Source organism: Hetaerina americana, unplaced genomic scaffold (genome assembly GCF_022747635.1).
Source record: "Hetaerina americana unplaced genomic scaffold, ioHetAmer1.1.p SCAF_5, whole genome shotgun sequence".
NCBI classification, from domain to species: domain Eukaryota; kingdom Metazoa; phylum Arthropoda; class Insecta; order Odonata; family Calopterygidae; genus Hetaerina; species Hetaerina americana.
This window is the reverse complement of record NW_027287095.1, coordinates 49,641,637-49,661,686: the sequence shown is the minus strand read 5'-3', so window position 1 is coordinate 49,661,686 and position 20,050 is coordinate 49,641,637. Positions and strand designations below refer to the sequence as shown.

The following is a 20,050-nucleotide window of genomic DNA, read 5'->3' as shown; positions in this document are numbered from 1 at the left end:
TTACATTCTCCTACCCAACACTTTTTTGCCCACGCAGTTGAGGTCATTCAGAATGGGACCTATAAATACGTCTTACACTAGCTTTTAATATTTCGGCCATTTTCGGACAACGCAATTTTATCCGGCATTTGAGTACCGGGGCAATGTGTCTCTGCGGTCACATTTAAAGCGTTCGAAAGCAATAGAATGAGAGAGGTTTGTCGTATCATCTTCAGATTATGTAAATTTCAACATTTACGTAATCAATTAATGGAGATTTATCTGAAGAAATAGCTTGCGCATTGCATTTCATATCACGCCATTTAAATACGCAATACCTAATTGCAGATGTCCTCTGTGGACGGGACTCCAAAGTCACGGCTCCAAAGTTTCTGAACGAGACCTCTCGGTCAAGATCCAATCTGATTGCCGATCCTTCGTCACTGTCTATGTCAAATAGGAAACCAAGAGCAAATGGAAATGTGGAATTCGCTGATATAGGAGGACCATCATCCAGCTGTCTAATCTATATTTATAGTGGCACTGTCGCGGTTGCTATCACAACCCATTTCATAAAATTAACCCGGAGGACTGACATTCCGTAAAAAAATCGCTAGCATATCATTGGATGAAACGTTGAGTAAGTACTGATAAAATAATTAATATTAACGAGCTGATAAAAAAATAGGCCTGAGCGTTTTGAGTTTCGTAAGGTTCATTAAATCGTCTTTAAAAAGGCGCAAATTGCTTAATAAATATCTTGGTCTAAATAATGGTTGCACAATTTGAGCGGAGTTTGATTTTTATAGCGTTACTAATTGTACGTTATTCCTGCCAAGAATTTTTCGAACGATTTTCACGATCACAAGTGGTAACAAGACAGTATTGGGTGGTGAAGACGGGGCACATGGGTATGGATTTGTATAACTTGATCACCTCAAGAGGGATAGCACGTTCATTTCATTTATTTTAAACTGAAAATATTCCGATTTCGTGTGTTGCATCTTTTTTATTTTCTATTTTTATCGACATTGCTTGGTGGCGCTCGCGCGTTAGTAATTGTGATTGATCCTTCCTCGTAGAACAGGATGTTCGAATTTGTCCGAAATATGATTCTGATGTTCGCTCTAATCTTTCAAAAGTTATGCTTATCCACTTGCATACCCACCTTATATTATGTTCCTTTTTTTCTCCCTTTTAATCCAGCAGTCTCATTAGAAATGTATAAAATTAGAATAATAGAAAAATATAGCGATGAAAACAATTATTTTAACCTCCCTTTCAAGAGAGCTTTGATTTATTATTATTTCATTTGCGGTCCAATTGCTCATCTGCAGCAATATCTTGAGTTGACCCGAGGTAAATATACCCTTTTCCTTCAAATGTTATAAGATTATACATCCACGAAACCACAAATTAAATTCTAGTTAAACAGGCTCACTCAAGTGAACTGCTTATTGTGATAAACAAGTCAATGAGGACTTATGGTATTCGTACATACATATTCGTAATTATTAAGAAGACCTTTTAAACTGATATTGATACTTAGCAACTGTGACGGTGATCGTTTCACCTGAATTAATTGCGTCACGTATCAGCGTGTAGAAATAATCAGACGCGACAATTAGGAGTAGCAAATACTTGAATGATACTATTTTCGTGTAACAATCTCTACTTGGTTGTTTAAATGAAGAAAAACTTTGTTTGAAATAATTACTTGATAAAAAGGTTTCATCACACTACGTTTAACTTATAACCTTCAATCCTATACCTTGATTTCCTCAGAGCTGAAGATCGCCAGCATTTGTAGATATCTTTTTACTCTATGGTAATGTGCGAGTGAAGGCATTTTAATTTCTTCATAATTAAACGTGGTTGGAAATCTTGAATCCCTGGCGATGTGTTAATTGGACCTCATTCGGGCTTCACTGAATTCCTCAATGCGACATTTCTGGATCGATAACTTCCTGCTTGCAGCACTTGTGTTTCTAAGATCGTTTCAAAGGGACTGTCTTTTCATTGCCGGAAATGATTGCTAGTTCTTTACGACCCGCAGGTTTAACAAAAGTAAATTTTTAAACCTTAACTCCTGATGTCGTCATAACTACGCGTTATCTTGGACAACAGGACCGCGGGTTCATTCGCACGTAAGAACATGTGCCGCCGGAATTTCCTTTGCGGAGGCAATTACGAAAACACTGAGCTCAGACGGAAATCCTATGCGGTGAAAACTCGTCGAAGAATGGATTGGAGGAGTTTGAAAGAGTGAGTGGTCATGTGTGCCGTGGATACCACCCGTGGATGGGGTGAGCGTTCGATCGCCTCCGTATGAGGTTCATTTAGAAAGTTCTCGCCCGAGCTAGCTTTCACCACTTCGCTATTCCATGCCGATTCGTCCTACACCGAGAAGAAGAAAGAGGTGGATAGTCAAGATTTGGAAGGGTTAGGAAAGAAGGAGTGTACTCGTGTGAGAAGAAAATCTGTCAAATATTCAAAAACGTGAGTACTGGAGAGAAGACTGGACGTCATTCAAATGAATTTTTGTATGTTCAGTACATATGCTCCTCCTATATGGGTATGATTAATGTCTAGTGTCCAGCAATCGGGCTCTGCATAAAATAGTGTGAGTTATGGTATACTTGTACTTAATCTCTGGTCGTCAGACAAATCAAGAATGATTTTTAAAATATTAATGTAACGTATGATTTGTATTGGGGGCCGATGGATGGCTGAAATGAAATGAGGCATAAGTATATTCCATACCGTTTCACTTGGTTTAACGGTGGCTAAAATGTGGTGAGCTCCCTATATTTCCTAATGTTATAAACCGTTATAGCAACCACGACAGCTTGCCATATGTAAAAAAAAATTTCAATATTTTTAATTCCATTTCTTGCGGTAAAATTTTGTGGCCCGAGTGTTACCTTACGGAAATATGATATTTTAATTTGTAAATGGTTTATAATAATAGGCTAAATTATCGAAAATTCGGTTGTGCTTACCTGCTGAATATTTTTACCCCTATGTAATCCGTTTGCTTTGCTATACTTTTCTTACTTGAACAAATATATAACGAGAGAATTCCTGCACGGTACAGTGCATTTTTTCCGCACATCATATATTTCAGCGACGGAAGAGTCGATGTGGTGATCATTTCTTTACATTTACGAGTAATCGGGGAGATAAGACCGTTAGAAAGGGGCTGCATCTTCGATATTGACGTTAGCAGCGACTCCGAAACTCACGTTTATCTTGAATGTGACTCAAGGTCAAAGAATGATGGTTGGAATCATCGCCAATTTTTTCGATATTAGTCTTAAACATGACCGACCGACGGTTTAGATCATTTAGCTAGAGATTTAGATATAGGACTACAAATCCAGAAGTCTAGGATATTCGTGTGAGTACTCATTCGTACCTCGAATTGCATTGGTGTCTCTTCCTTTGAAATGCGTTTGCGATTGGAGGAAAGAATTAAAATCGGGCATCGTATGACGGTGGTGATTCAATTTCGCGACAGAATAGTCGACCGCATGGGGAGGATTTGCATTAGATCGATTCTTCGAACGGAAAGGAGGAGCGAATCCCTGTGGGAATACAAAATCCCATTCTTACGCAACAATATCGCCGTCGAATACCTGGAAGTAGTCTTGTGAGGTTAACCTCAGGAAAATGCAGCTACTTCCGAGTTGTTGCTGTACAGTCTCATTGATACACTTACTCTTACGAAGGCTCTGTTTTACGTAGACGGCTCTTATCTTATTTTCCACATAAACTATTCAGACGATTGTTCGTCGAGTGCCTGTGCTCTGCTTTCTATTCTTTACTCTGTACTAAGCAGTTTTGCTGATATGGCACATAATATAAATTTTAGGGCATTCAATGGTATTGTGGGATACACAACGATGTTATTTCATTCGGATCAAACTCTACATCGCACTTTAGATTTTAATTTTCAGCGTCTCGCACTCGCTTGTGTGGGCTTAAAATATAGCAATTGTTCTCTTTCAATTTTTGCCTGGATGAAGAGTGATTTTACAGCGCCTAGTATAAATAGCTTCACAAGACTCCTGATAATCGCCTACACCAGATAATATGTTCATTTTAATCGATGTTCGAATTATCAGTTGATGAGTAGCCATGCCTCATGCTTATGACTTCGGCATTGACGCATACATCGATAGTTCATATTTATTATCTAGCGATGCTCTTTACTTGAAAAATGATATCCAAGGCTTCGCGATCTCTTCAGATTTCAAGTGACATGAAGGAAAAAATCAATGAACCGTTACGGAAAGCTTTGACTTAAAAAATCTTTTGTTTATTGATAATAGTCAAAAGTTTCCTGAAAAAATGGACTTCGTTTTTTTCTAAAATAATAATAAAACTAGAATCACAGCTTGAGGAAAGGCATACACCGAAAAAATGTCTTGCATTTTATTGTCAGCCATGGATAAGCACCGGATTCCCATTTTTTATATTTTATTATAATTTTTGTTACTTGCACTAACTAATAGGGACATAATGATAACGTTTTGAGTATTTATGAAATCAATCAAAAGAACCATTCTGCTGTTTTCTTTCAAACTTGATCATTTAACAGTTTTAAGAAGTTTTACCTTGCCATTCCAGCCTTAGCGTGAACTTTCACAATGGAACTGGACGAATCGAATGAGTAATCGCTCCATCCTCCCCGCCCCCCCTTGGAATGGATGAGCTTTACCGAGACAGGCTTAGATAGGAGACTTACGTAGACGTAGGTGGGAATGGGGTACGAAAGGGAACGGCGAGTATCACTTTTATCTTTTACCTTGAGTACTTGTCTCCTCTTGGAGGGCGCGCGTGTTGCTCAGGGCGGGTGTTCGAGAAATGGAGAGTCAACTTTGAAGACCCGCTCCCAGCTACCCGATGGTTCGCCATTCGATACCCCCATTACAAGCACTGTTGCGCGTCCCATCCTTGGAAGGGAGGGTGGCGTCTGCCGTCGCCGGCGCCAGGTCACCCCAGCGCGCCATTCCTCCCTCAGGCCCGACGCCCACCGGGGCGCGTCGGAACCGGCTCCTGGTTGTGGGTTAGGGGGGTGCTTGGTGTGCAGCACGCGGCGCGGGCCCCCTTGGTATGCAGAGGGTGTGAGGGGAACGTATGATGTCTTCCCTACGCCCCCCTTTGGAAGAGCAGACTTCAGACGGAAAGGCCGCAACAAAACTTCATGGAATTCAGTTCTACCAGTCAACTGCGATTAGTTGCCGGTTTTTTATTTAGAACCAAATTCACCTTATTGCCAAAATGGATTAAGCTATTATGATAATTTATTTATTACTCATATTTAGGCCCCTTTGATCTTTTTAATCAATTTTCGTTGATGAAATTGGTTGCATAGACGGCAAGAAATCATGCCCTGGCTGGAAAAATCTACGTGCGATGTGGTTGAACGAAGTATTTCCAAAATGGCTAGGGCTGCACTACACCTCCCATGCAGTAATCAGGGGATCCATATAAAAGATTATCCGGCTGTTCGAAAGCTCTTTACAGTGCACAGTAAAAAAAAATTCACACATTCAGGCTGGCAGAATTTGTTAATAATTGCCGAAGTCTGTGAATTTCCAGAAAGTTCAAAATTGAAGTAAAATCAGTTAATATTTAGGAAAATAAAATTAGGATGTAGCAAATTTATAAAAGGCAAAAAAACGTAATTTATTTTGTTTAAATCATAATGAGTGTGATTGTACGTAAGTTATTAATTTAATTTTAATATTGAGGACTTTCTTATATGGTAATGAGGCATTCAGAGTTTAAATCCTTAACCAAGAATGTATTTTAGGCTTAATCATAGAGTATTTGGATGATATAATGAGTTCATATAGTCCTTGGTTTTCGTAATGTCACCTGCAGTTAGCGGTTAGGTCTCTAAATTTGCGATATTTCTATTTGATATCCTTAAGTAGACCACGATCGGAAACATGAGGCCACGATTTTTCATCCTTGAAAGAAAGAGGATTCATTCTTAAAATGTATATCCCCTCACCGTAAAAATGGAATGAATCAAAGGTTCCTTCCCAACTTCAGAATGAGGCGAAGGATGAAATCTCGTCGGCCCGTGGAGGGGGTTGATTTTTACACCTCACCCGATTCACGCTTATCGACTTTATTTATTTATCGACTTAATTGGGCGAGGTTGGGACTAATAGTCCCTTCTTCCACCTAACCGTACTTTACATTTGACATTTGACGACAATCACATACAACCAAGCCATAGATGGAGGGAAATCCACCTAGGTGGGAATCGAACCCACGACCTCTGGGTTGGTAGGCGAGGACGTTACCCCGCCGCCACCGATGACTCCTCTCACCTTAAATTTTTACACCTCACCCGATTCACGTTCACTCCTCTCACCTGAAATTTCGCAGGTTACGGGGGTAAACGCGGTAATTTTCTTAAAACTCGGCAATGCTCATTAAGTCCCTCATGACCCCCCCACTCCACACCCAGCAGTTACCTGGTTACAATGGGCCCACATTCCCCCATCTCTTTCCGAGGGTTAGGAGCGTGCCCTCTCACCCCCCCCCACCCTCTTCCTCCCAAATGCGAGGAGACACCCGCGCTGAAGACCTTTAGGGGACTGAATGGGTAAAAGGAAGTAGTCTCCAGGAGCGGGTGTTGATTTTTGCAGAAATGCGAGACACCTTCGCCCTCTATTTTCCATTGGGGGGGAAATGGCCATGTACCGAGTGGTGCGCGGAGGTCGACGGGGCAGGGGGGGAGGAGATTAGTGGGGGTGGTTGAATAAGAGGATCGCGGGGTTCGTGGAATGAGTTGAAATCTTGCACTTCCCTCGTCCTTACTCTATTCATCGTGTGCGCCAAGTGCACCCATTTGACGCCGTAACCTGATGACTCTTGGCTGCTCATCGGAGGGTAGATCCCTAAGAAACGCCCCTCGTACCCTCCCACCCCGGCACTCCCCCGCCACCCCCTGGAACTTGTCTTCTATCTTCCTCCCCCTGAGGGGTCTCTGTGGGGTGAGGACCCGACGGGTGTGCCTCTCTGGCCCCCGGCCGCGCCTCAGTCTTTCTCTGCAACTCGGCGAGTGTGCACCGCCGACTGCTTTCGGGTGCTCATCTGCTCCCGCGAGGACAGTACCTCTCCCCTCCCCACCAGCCGGTGCCGAATCGTCGAGGAGGGCGGCAGGGGTCGCTCGATGGAAAAGCCTGTTGCGCAGTGGGGCCATGTTTACCAGGATCGGCCTAGACACCAGGTGACGGAACGGAGGATAATTTGGTTACTGGAGCCGTTCCCCGTTTATCGGAGATTTGAGCGTTGGGATGTGTCTCTTGGTCGCGGATCAAGGGAAGGGATTAAAATATTATTCCCTTGGGCTTGATCGTTGGTGCCTCGCATCGATCTTCCCCATGTCCATGGGTTTTTCGTGGTCTCGCTTTTGACGACGGTTCTCAATGCTACTCCAAAATTTGTGTTGCATGAGTCGTTCATGGATTTTTTTTATTTGAGCGTTCTCTCTATACTGTGTGAACTGTGGTTAAAGAAACTTGTTGGTTCCAAATGGATACTGGCGGAATCGGCGACTGCGGGTATGTTGTTTTTTTTGCATGTAATGTTCCCTTTCATGGAAGTATCAAAAAATTGCAATGTTAATTCCTAACAGTGAGGGAGTTCTCGGTATGGGTTCCCGATAGAATTTTGAAATCATCCCTTCAACAGGTACTCCATCTATTACGTGTGGACTTGGGACACACGCGCCATTTTTTTGGCGGACGTTGCGAGCATTCCTTTACACTCTACCATTTCATTGCGCAAGAGAAGCTCGACAATGTCACGTATTTTCCCAACGTTCATGGTTATTCTCAATAGGTAAGGTAGGAAGAGAGCTGTAGGAAATAATCTTGTTTGGTTAGGAATACTATGAACTTTGGGTATTTTCAATAATTTTCCCTTCTCGTGCAGAGATGGTCGTGAGTAAATGGCAATCGATCCTATATGATACATAAAGAAGAGAAAATGGAACGATATACTTTGTAATATCATTTAAGCAAATCAGATGACTCCTAAAGTGTTCGGCCGCCTGGCCTTCGAAGACCTTAAGGCCTTTCTTCATTTGCATTTCGCGTAGGGTGCCGAATTGCACTATTAGCAATCCGGTACTTACTCAGGAAACTTTTACGAGTGCTTCCTTTTACTCTTCTTCCTCTCTTAATATTCTAATCCTCTAAATATCGTGTTGTAATAGTTAACAAGTTTTTATCGGGGGGATGATTTTTTATGAGAGGCTACCATAAGACCCTGTATGCCCCTTTTTAACTTAATTATTTTCATCGAATGTTTACGGATATAGTAATCACAACTACATCTACATTTATTCAATGTCCTGCAAGCCGCCGCAAGGGCGTTTAGAGGGAGTTGGTCGGACATAAACTATGCATGCTCAGCAGATACCCGTGCCTCAACCCGTCAAGCTATCGAAGGTGGAGTGATAGGGTTCGAATGGATTTCTCCGTTTTTAACCTAATTGTCCGTCTTAAATTTACGCCTTGTCTGATGAAATTGTAAACTTCGGCTTATCTAATCGGTAATGGTGTTGTGTCATAATGGCTCTGCTTATCCAGCGTGACTTTTATTACTATTTTTGTATTTAAATAAGTGAGTTATCCTACAATGCCTAAAGGGGGGGATCGAGATGGTGCGGGGGCTAACGTACTGGCTTCCCACCCTGAGGGCGTGGGTTCAAATCCCGGCGGTGTTGAATATTTTTCAGTGGTATCTCGATCTCTATTTTAGGATCTTTGTGGAGGGCACTTTGAGTGAGTACGCTGTCCGTCGGATGGGACGTTAAACTGCGGACCCCTTGGCGCCTTTCGTAAAGAGTATGCCAATGCCGACGCCGGGTTTCTCTCCACCCTTCATCCTTTCCAGTCCATCCCCTATGGCGCAAATGTCGTTAGCTGTCGGTCGCCTCCCCTAAATACTACTACTACTGCTACAATGCCTAAAATATTTTGTCCACTGAAAGGCAGGTCCATGATGCATTTTCTTAGACCATATCAGATTGTTTGATTCTTAAATAAGTAATTGTTTGAGTAGGCTTTCTTTGGTCGTTCTGTAGACACATTATTGAGGAATTTTTTTTAATTGAGGAAGAGAGGGATAACTTAGTCGTTGAAATAATTGGGAGCAAAAGTAGTTTCCAACGTCAAAGGCGGAGATTTTGGATGGAGGAACTAGAAGTGTGATTACATGTATAATCACGTTGCAACGTAATTATACATGTAATCAATGCATGTGGAATGTTACAAAGGCGTACTTATTCAGTGGTGCTATTTCACACCCCCTCGAGTAAACATATAGAAGTCTTTGGTGTTTCTTGGGTGTTTGCACTGTGCATGACCGGATAAGGGGCAAATGCGCGTAAAAATCCAGGGCACCATGGCCCGATTTGGGATCGGAGCGATCGATGATCGATCTCCAACCCACATTTCATCACCCCCGACGATTCGACGTGTCGCGGGGTTGAGGATGGTGGACTACGCTTGAGAGTGCGTAACGATTTCACGCAATTTTTCGTCACGTCGCCTACATATTTTGTTTTCATTTATTTTTTTGCGTCTGTGCGATTGGCCGGCGCATCAACATTGCCCCATGGGCACGTGTACACGTCGTGGGGGCCGAGCGCGAGCAAGTCGCGGAGGGGGTCGCAAGAGGTCACTTCCGCGGTTGTGAGGCTTGGAAGGGAGCCGGTCTCACGCCAAGTCTTAGAGGGAAGAGGAAAAAAAATGACATTTCCCTTCCCCCTTTTGTTTCCTTGATCCACTTCTGGAGTCGAAGCGAGTGAGGGTGGTATACCTTGGCAACGATCGAATGCACTGTCGTTGCTTGTTAAGAACTGTTGAGCTAAGCATACGCAAGTTGAATCCAAGCTCAACATCTCGAATAAAATTCTTTATTTTTCGATGATAATCCGATCGTTAACAGAGTGAGAGTTTCATTTTGGTCTATAGTAAAACATGCACATTAGTTAACAACTTAAATCAATTAGTCGATCGTGTGAGATGGATCATGGTAGAGGAGTTCGCAGTAAACAAAACCTGATTATCAATGTTTGGGTAACTAATGAATTTCATGGCATTTTCTAGGTGCATACTGTTATCAATTCCATTCTATTCTTAAATGTTTAATGCATTTGAAGAAACAAAGTATTTATAAATATGTATCAAGACAAAGTGGATAGGTCTCATCAAAACATCATTGTTTTGTTTCGTACCCCGTCCTCCGATACGTGAACTAGTCGCCGAAGAAAATCAGCGGTGATTTGTAACGTTATCATAAGAAGTGCTTAGTGAATGACGTCGTATCATTTCTGTCATTATAGTTGAGTATGGATCGGATTTGCGATTAAAAAAATAGGGGCTTAAATCAGAATTACATTGTTGAAGTGAAAACCATTAACATTAGGTACTGAGGATAGACAGTCATGCATTCGTTAGCTTTCTTTGTGCGTCCTCAATTACTTAAAGCCTAATTCTCGAAGGCTCGATTCTGTTGGCTTTAATCTTAAGAGTCAATTATTGTTTAATGAGCTTGATTGAGTAATATGCGATAGCATACTTTTCTGTCCTATTTCCGCGCGAATCTTTAAAGGAAGATAAGTTTTATTAAGTGTTATCTATAATGTTACCACTTCTTGAACGACGGTCGTACATGTGACTGGGGAATTCGCATTGAACTGTGCCGTTGCTATTGAACGATTCTGAAAATTATACAATTGGCTGTTGACAATATTGTTTTCATGATAGTTGGATGGCGAATAATTGGATAATTATCAGGGTTTTATTACAAAATGACCTCGGCATGATTAAAATTCATGAATATGATATGAGATATATATGAGAGGATCAAGCACTAGATACTTAATCATAATGTCACAAACTCCTTATTTCTGTCGTAAGTTGTACCAGTTATTTTAGGTGCCAACATTTTGTGGAAGTAAAATTATCAAGTTGGAGAATTTTTCAAACAAAAGAAACAGCTTCTCTTTACGAAATTTATTCTTTTTTTAAATATTATTTCATTTGCATGAGTGATTTTCAATATTTTTGCAATGCATATCAGGGGAAAGGCTTGATATATCGTGCTATGCATTTTATTCGTAAAGAATCAAGGTAAAAAATTACGGATCGTAATATCAAGTTATTTGGATATTCGAATTAGAACAGTGGGCCAATTCGGCCATTCCAACAAACCGAATTCCAAATAAAAGTACAGCAGTAATTCTTACAGTCGTCATCTGTCCTCTGATGAGTAATTCAATATACAGTTGAGCGTTTACAATTATTCGGGCTCTCTAGTGTCAACCTGCCCTCACTTGACATCGTCACTTAAGTTCGTATTTCTCCTCTTCAGGTGGCCGATGGTCTCCCTAGCCATGCCCGCGGAATACGACAGCGTGGTGGCCGCGAGCCCTCCCGTCTTCTCCCATAGTCCGCCGACTCCCGGAGGGGGGCCTGGGGGCTTCCTCGCCAACTATGGCCACTTCCGCTTCGGGGCGGACCCTTGGCAGCACCACTACAACAGTGGCACGAACAACCATCGCCACTTCAATCCATGGGCTCCAGCGCCGAGGCGGCAACAGCCGGAATATCAGCAGCAACCCCAGCGTCGCCTCCCGCCGCCGCCATCCCTGCCCCTCAACATCCCCGTGTCCGAAAAGCGGAGTCCGCGGAGGCCATGCCTGGTGGTGCGGCCAGAAGACGCCACGTCGCCGGAGAGCCCTGAAGAACCAACGAGTCCCACCCGGCTCAAGAAGAAGGTCGTGTTCGCAGATGATCGCGGACTCGCTCTCACGCAGGTGATTTGAGTTGGCCTACCATTGACCCTTGAGTTGACCTTGGCCGAGGTGGTGCTCGTGGTACCCAGAGTATATTGAGATAACTCAGACCAAATATTATTCACAAGCTGCTTGATCGTCCCCCCCCAAATTTTCCTGGGGAACCGTCGATGGACAGCTAAAGGAACTGGGCACTACCTTATCACTCCATTGGACTTCGTAAATGGTAATCTCTGCCCTCACCAAACAAATTAACCTCCGGATTAATTGCTGTAGCTTGGCTTTAAGGAATGACTGTAATGCACCCTAGGGTGCAATAATTGTGTACGAAAAAAAATCAGTAATTGGAGCGAAGCATACAAAGAGGCTTAAAAAAATGGGAATCTCATAATCCACAATGGGTACTCAAAGTATGATTCCATATCCTTCAGAATGTGGAAAATGTCTTAGGTGGAAATAATATAGAGATTATACTCTCTCTCTTTTGGTAGCAAGAGTTACTTTTTCTGGTGATCACTACAGACTGCTTAAAATTGGAGTGATTTGCAATGAAACCATTTTGAGTCTGAAGAATATTTCAAATTTTCGATCATACATTTGTAATGAAAATAACTTCAAAGTTAACTGAAAAACCGTTCTTTTTCATGAGCAAAGTTGAAATATATTGCTATTCATATAAATATAAACATGCTATATAGTTATGTTTAATTGTTATAGAATTAAGTGTTTTCTCTTCATGTACTCGCAAAAGATTACCTTGACAAGGAAACATGAGCCCATGTGACCTCGATAATCATTAAATATGATAATAGATAACTTACTCGATACTTATGAAGAATTTATTACAACCATTGCGGTGGAAACTGATTACTATAGTTATCTCCATCGCGACTATAAAAAGCGATCATCACTCGATATTATCACTCAATCAGCACTTCTAATAGCACTGAAGTCGTCACCTCTCCGTTCGTAATCTCATTCGCATTTCATTCACTGTGTGCTTGAGGTAGCTTGAGGGTAATATGACATCGGTCTTTCATGCTTAGGTGCGTGTGATGAGGGAACCTTCTGACTGCCCTCCCCTTTGGACGCTGGAGTTCCTCGCCCAGGTGACCCGTGGGGTCGCCGCAGCCGCGGCCGCCGCATCATCCGACAGCAACAACTGGGAGCTCAACTTCCCGCAACCAGCTGCCGACTACCTGGCTTTCCGCCGCCGCATTGACACCTCGTGCGTCTCCCTGGAGAACGCCGTCGTGGTGTCTGGCAACTCTTCGGAGGATTCATCGGCAGCCCTCGTGGGCACCGTCAAGGTTCGCAACCTCGCCTTCCAGAAAGAGGTGTTCCTCCGGCACTCGTTCGACGGCTGGGCATCCCACATCGACACTGAGTGCTCCTTCGTCCCGTCCTCACCGCCCCTGGCGCCACCCGCCCTCTATGACACCTTCTCCTTCAGCATCCGCCTCCCGGCGACCGCCAAGCGGCTTCAGTTCTGCGTACGGTTCTCGTGCGAGGGCTCTGAGCACTGGGACAACAACGACGGAGACAACTACACGGTAGCGAGGCCATGCAAGGTTCCAGACACGGAGGCGGCGTCCGCGGTGGCGGCGGCGGCATCGCTGGCGGCCGCTTCGTCGCTGGCCCGCCACGCCCAGAGGAAATTTGACGACGCCGTGCACGCCAAGGTGTCGTCGTGGTCGGAGTTCGCCAGTTGGAATCACCTGGTAAACGACGCCCCCTACTGGTGAAGGGTGGAGGCGGCGCCGCCAGCACAAGCGGACCAAGGGAGAAGATAGGGGCTACCGGTCGGAAGTCGCGAAAGGTGAGATCCGAATTGTTTTAATGCTGTTCTTGGGATTGGGTTCTGTTCCATTCCTTTAAAGGATCGGTAATCGACCCTTAGGGTCACAAATAAATCCGCATGGGTCAGACTCGTGACCTTTCAAGTTTTCATTCAAAATATTTTGTTAATTCAATTCATTAATCATTTCAACATCTTTGATTATGGTTGGTAATCTCCCGTCGTAAGTAGGTTCTTGATGACCCAGACACCTGAGACCCAGAGAACCATTGCTTTACGACACACCTAACTTTGATTATGCATACCTGGTGTGGAATCACCCTCTGTCACACACCTTAGGGCTGACTTACAGAATCCCATATAGATAGAACTCTAAGTATCGCCTTAGATGACGCTAAACACCGAACCTCCCTTTCGAACAATAAAACATTCCTCGCGTATCAAACACAGCAAAGCGCAAGTATTTCAAATTCGAAAAAATACAAATAATATGAAAAGCTCGCCTTCTGAAGTCGAACTATTAATCTGAGGACGGTAAATCTTCATGAGATTATTTTATTGAAAAATTATGAGTCTATTATACCTTTTTTATTAATTACTCGATGTGAGTTGTCATAAGTCTGTTTTCGAGTAATCACTTGCTTCCTCTGAATTCAGTCTTGCATGCTGTGCGTAGTAAATACGCAATTTCCGCAGTGTTTATCATAGAACGCAAGCGCACCGCGGGAGGACCATTCAACTTTATTTCTCCCACTTTCCTAATTGCCGTCGGTATATTTTTTACTCCCATTTCTCCCACTTGAAGTCGTTGTCCTTAAGAGATGGTTTCCGTACAATTTGATTTAGCGTTAACTTATTCTCAAAATGGGAATTGACTCAGATTTCTCTAATGGCATACAGCGGTGGTCTGATTCAGAGAAGTTCTCATCAGTATTCCCCTCTGCTCTTTCACCAAGGCAAGGATGATGCCGTGCATATTAAGCACTGGAATGATGAGAGATGCTCTCAGTTGACACACCATATAATTTCTTTTATTCCACCCTCGCATCGCTCTCCTGCTCTCTACAGCCGGTCTCTTTCGATCCTTAAGGAGGTGCACGTGGCCTCGATTTCGGGGTTGTTTTCATGGGAAATGGCGCATTAACACCCGATCTCCGAACGTACGCCAGTTAGCGGACGCTTGCGTGCTAGCTCGTGGCTTGATGGAGAATTTCATTATGTGAACATGGTCTCTGATTTACCCTCGTTAATTCCAATGGGCCTTGAACGTAGGAACAATGGGCCCGAAGTCGTAAATCGACGCTTATTGTCAGACTCTCTCTTTGTTCATATACTGCCATCCGCTGAGAAGTTTGCGAGGAGTATGTTTACATCACTTTCACTTCAAAAATAACTCACGCGGTAGAACTCTGGCCTGAATTAAAATAAATTGGGATATCGGCCTCTTTTGGTACGAAAGTCTAGAAAAATGTTGGTTACCCTTTCAGTTACTCATTGTTCAACCACCATTTTCCACCTACCACCATGTGCATCCACCGTATTTTATTAATTTAGAAGAATATTTACGTCGCATTAATAACACTTAGGGCGCCCAAAACGAGTATATTTTATCAATCGCCTGCTTCTTTTTTTTCGTGAATATTCCATGCCATTACCAGAAGTAATTATCATTTAAAACTAAAATTTCAATCAATAATATTATCTTGGGTGTTGTATTTCGCACTCTTTTCGGCGAGCAACCTTGCAATACGTATACTCTCAAAAGACGAATCATGGTTCTTGTGGAATATTGAATCAACGGACTTTTCAACAGAGGATTAAGATATTATTGACTGTCCCATTGACCCATTTAAATGGAATTCAATTAAATTATCCGAACAGAATTAGGGCCGATCCGAGTCTCAGCCCCCTTGCCCTTCCCTAATCCAAGTCTCCACTGGATATTTCATTGGATTATTGTTCCTTGAAAAAAGAGTTCATTGTGTCCCAGAATCCGTCACGTATTGTGTCGGTGACCGACCCATCCATCTTGATCGCGACCACGGTAATTAAAAGGGCATGGTCTACACTGAAATGCGCATCCTTCCAGTTTTTCTTTTCGTCGCAGATTGAACCACAAAAGCCGCATCTCGATAGTTTTACGGGCGTCGTCCTGATTAGTGTGTCCTGTCGGTATTTTCCCACTGATTCATTCTTTCCTCTTGCCATCGAAAGGGTGATGGTTGGCGGGGGGGGGGGGTCGTAAAAAGGTGAATTGGGTGGTGGGAAGATAGGTTGGCGCGTTGGGCTGTGGGTAGGGGGTTCCGCCGATGGAGGGGGTGGGTGGAACAGAGCGGTTGAAGTGCTTGGTCCTTGCCCCAGATGAGTCGTGAGGTGGGGGAGGGTGAGGGCCCTCTCTCGCCAATTGGCCTCGATGCGAAAGACAGACTGGCATCTTTACTGCTCGGGAGACGGCATCTGCCCACCGGAGGAGTATGGCTGTGCAGAGCACATTAACGTCCGATTATGCCACTTTTTCAGGAGAAATAAATAGCATGTAGAGCCAGAACGTTTGAAGAGTTATTTTTTTTAATTAAGTGGGTCATATTTTTTTAGTATACTTTCGCGGAATCGTAAAAGCGGCTTTAAAATCCTAGAATAAAATGGAGTATATTCAAGTTAATATACTACTATGATCCCTCGTTTCATAAAAGAGGGTGTGTGTGTATATATATATATATATACATATATATATAGTTATATATATATATTTATATATATTTATATTTATATTATTATATATATATATATATAATATCATTGTGATTCCTGAACTAGGTTACACTAATGAGATCAGCAATGGTGATTAGGTATTCATAGTATTCGAATGGCATATCGTGATTTCCTTGTCTGGTTCTCTTCATGCCCGTCTCTGCAAATGATTACTCTAGCGATTGAATCTTAGTGATGCTATTGGAAGGCCTAACTTCCAAAGGGATAATTTAACTGGTTACCTTGCATTATGTGAATTACACAAAATGGCACTCGAAGTATGTAAGCTGTTTCTCTGGAGCGAAACATGAAGATGAACTGATCCAAGTATATATCCGTATGGTTAAATTCAACTGGATGATTTTCACTTGAGAAAAAAACATCACATTCCTCGACTCCTTAATACACTTTTAAAAAATTACTGAATTGCAGAATATACACATTCTTTCATCGTTTCAACATTTCGAAGCTTAATTTCCGAGGGTCGTATGGTAATGCAGCTTAGTTCACAAAGTCTTCGCTATCAACACTTTTTCGGGTGCTGGAAAACACCCATGGCCGCACCAGCGTGGGGTGCTGCCCGATCAAATGGCTGGGCGGGCCGTCGTACCAAGACAACCCTGGGCGCATGGTCCCCGGCCCAATCGGATCCCGAGGGAATTTCGCGACGTTTCGCTCGGGTCGCAGCGGAGATTGATCACGGTCGTTTTGGCAGCGGATGTTTGCTCGCTTAGCTCCGTGCGTCCATTCTGCCTTGTGACCGGAGCGGGGAGGGGGGGGGGGTTGAGAGTTTGTGAATTTCGCCACCGGTCGCCTCCCTGCAACCCTCATTCCCTTCCGCACACTATTTATATATGAGTGGGCGTTACACTCGAGAGGCGTGGGCGCGTGGAGGAGGAGTGGAAGAGCGAGTGAGGAACGGGACCGAAATAAGCTGAATGCGATTTGCTGGAAACTTCTTAATCCAATCGCTTCGTATATCTTGCAGGGGTGTGCTATTACGGAAAGCAGAGACAGTCCCAGAACGGACTGCGGTGAGTGCGACGAAGCGATCCAAAGGCACTTAGATTGCGTTACGGCCTCGGTTCCGAGTTTTCCATGCGCGCAATCATAGTCGGCTGTTGCATCAGACCCATGGGCGGGCCCCTGCCTACATCCCGCGGGGGTTGGGTGGGTGATAAATGAATGACGAGTAATATAATTGAAACTATGAATGAAATATTTTAGCCATACAAACGATACTGATGATAAAATCAAAAGCACCCAGCGTACGAGAGCACCTGTCAATTGTGACTAAATAGAGTTCCGAATGAAACTCGAATGATTCTTCGGAAAGGGGATGTTCTTTGTTTAGATGGTCGTATTCCAGACTCCTTGCCATATTTCATCCCAAAAGGCACTTCTATTTTCATCAGATGTCAATTTATGTATTTTATTTCATAATATCAATGCTTAATACTATAATATTTGTTTTATATTATGAATGACATCACCTTAAGGGTGAAGGACGAGATTTAAAATGTTTTATTTCGTATTACCGCCCTTCATTCACCGTTGGATCCGCTCTTGTGAGGGCGGTGATACTCTTCAGTCGAACCCGTAATTTGGATCACGAACACCTGAGTCGACCGTTACACAATGCTCTCACGGATTAGGAGTTTTGCATGACGGTCACCCTGGCGCGTCTCAATTTGATCCACCAAGCGGTGTCGTAAGCTTGCGCCCCCGTCCCATCCGCTGAATATTCGAACAGTCCTTCGTCTTGGATGAGCTAGAGCAGCGATCCCACTAAGTTTGGTCTCTCAGCCAGAGGTCGGGTGTGGTGAATGAAGGGGGAGCTGTAAAAATTAGTTTCGGCCGTTCAGTCACTCCGAAATATTCGAGTCTGATGACTATACAATACGCGGAAATCGGCAAGAGGGGAGCGTACACGTCATGTGGCGCTTCTGTTGGCTTAATTTCCCCCACTCGCCGTCAAAAATGGTATCGCCGCACGCAACCCTTAATCCGCTATGTTACTACACTTTCGAGTCACCACGAAGTATGTGAAATTATGTGAAGTAGAGGAAAGAAAAGGTTGCATTAGCACACCTTTGTTACGCAGTCTTATCGCACCATATAAGTGGGTCTTGATATTTCTAGTTTAAAATTTGTTAAGAATATTTAATCTGCACCTGGGCAATACCCTAAAGGATTTGCTTTCGACTGTTCGTCATGGTACCGCGAGTCTATTGTCTTTACTCACTATTTTATTCAAGTTATGATAATGATCTCGGGAAAGGAGTAGTAAAGACTTCTTAATATTTGATTCTGGTATTTCTGCAGGATCAAAGCGGAATTCCTTCCTCGTTTCATCGGTTTATTTTTCAATTACGCGTACTATTGCAATTGGTGACTTGCAAGCCAAATATATTACTAAAGGGGTTGGTATGTTACTCCCCATCTTGAATTCCGTTTTTTTTCTTCGAGAATAGAATTAATTTTGACGGTCGGCCAATGAAATTTCCATCCACGAATGTGCTTTTTATTGTCCACGGTACGTGGGTGTTTCGTTTGACACCATTCCAACCACCAATCCGTTTATAAACGCATTACTAAGCTAGCGTTTCATATTTTTTTAGTCCAAAAATATGTCACCTTGTCCCGAATACATATAGGAATGAAGCTTTTGGTGCCGTAGGTCATCAAAATGAATTTTATGCAACGTGGGTGTTGGTACGGCTTCTTCGCCCGTAGGATAACTGCGAGAAATTATTTGCGGGGCTGTCGGGAAGTTTTTGAGCTCGCCACCTCTCCGTCTCTCTGACCCGTTCTACTGACGATCCCGCTCATCTATTAGTGTTTGGTATAGACTGTGTTTTCGTGTGATATTTCAAATTTAAATTTCCCACCCGCGAGATAGGTCGAATGTAGGTGCCTTCATCGGCCTTGGGAATCCAGCACTTCTCAGTCGTGACAGATTAAGGTGCGTGAGCACGCCCTACTTACATATGAGATAATTTATTTCCTTAACTCACGTAGCGTTAGGTACATTAGTCTTCCGATCTTATCAACAACTTATAGGCCTTGCCAAAGTGAGATTTATTCCACTCTTTGAGGTGTCGTTCTGATTGATCTGGTTGCTATTTCAAATGATAACATAACGTATTTTTTCATGATGAAGAATTTGAAATTGGTGAAATTGATCCGTCGGGGATTTTTATTCATTCACGTATCAATACTCTCAGATGTCACATTTAATGATTAAAATATCTTTTTCTTCTGGACTAAATGTTCACGCTCTCTTCTTCCAGCTTCATGGCTAGTTGACACTGGAGGAGATCGTAACATAAAAAACGAAAATGTAATTTTTTCCACATTTTCATTTCCCCGTTCTAAATTGTCGCTTCCCCGTGATTACAACGAAGATTTTGACGCCATGTGGGGCATCATTCTCCCAGGACGGTCTTGGAAGCATTTGGTCGGTAGTTCTCGTTGAAGAGTTAATAAGTCGACGCACAATTGCTGGTATACTTTGGCGTGAGGTTGGTTGTTTTTCAAACTTCACAAAATGATTACTGTCACAGGATTTTCGCGCCTCTTCGATATATTCTAAAAGTGGGGATAGAGTTTTTTTTTAAATCTCCGGTTTGTTTTGTTAGTATTTTCCTTTTTTGTGTTGACTCGCTACCAAATAAAAATTTACT

At 43.0% G+C, this 20,050-nt stretch overlaps 1 protein-coding gene across 5 annotated transcripts in view; it reads left to right on the top strand.

Moving 5' to 3' along the window:
• Gbs-70E (Glycogen binding subunit 70E) overlaps window positions 1-20,050 on the top strand; it is a 55,472-nt gene that overhangs the window by 33,584 nt on the left and 1,838 nt on the right. For 3 of the 5 annotated variants that reach the window (XM_071591886.1, XM_071591882.1, XM_071591883.1), the window contains exons 2-3: window positions 11,392-11,836; window positions 12,862-13,634. In XM_071591886.1, coding sequence (XP_071447987.1) covers window positions 11,399-11,836; window positions 12,862-13,560 — 1,137 coding nt within the window. In that variant the 5' untranslated portion in view covers window positions 11,392-11,398 and the 3' untranslated portion in view covers window positions 13,561-13,634. Of the gene's footprint in view, window positions 1-7,060; window positions 7,235-7,390; window positions 7,569-11,391; window positions 11,837-12,861; window positions 13,635-20,050 lie in introns of those variants that run through there. The other 2 variants (XM_071591884.1, XM_071591885.1) reach the window with 2 other exon arrangements.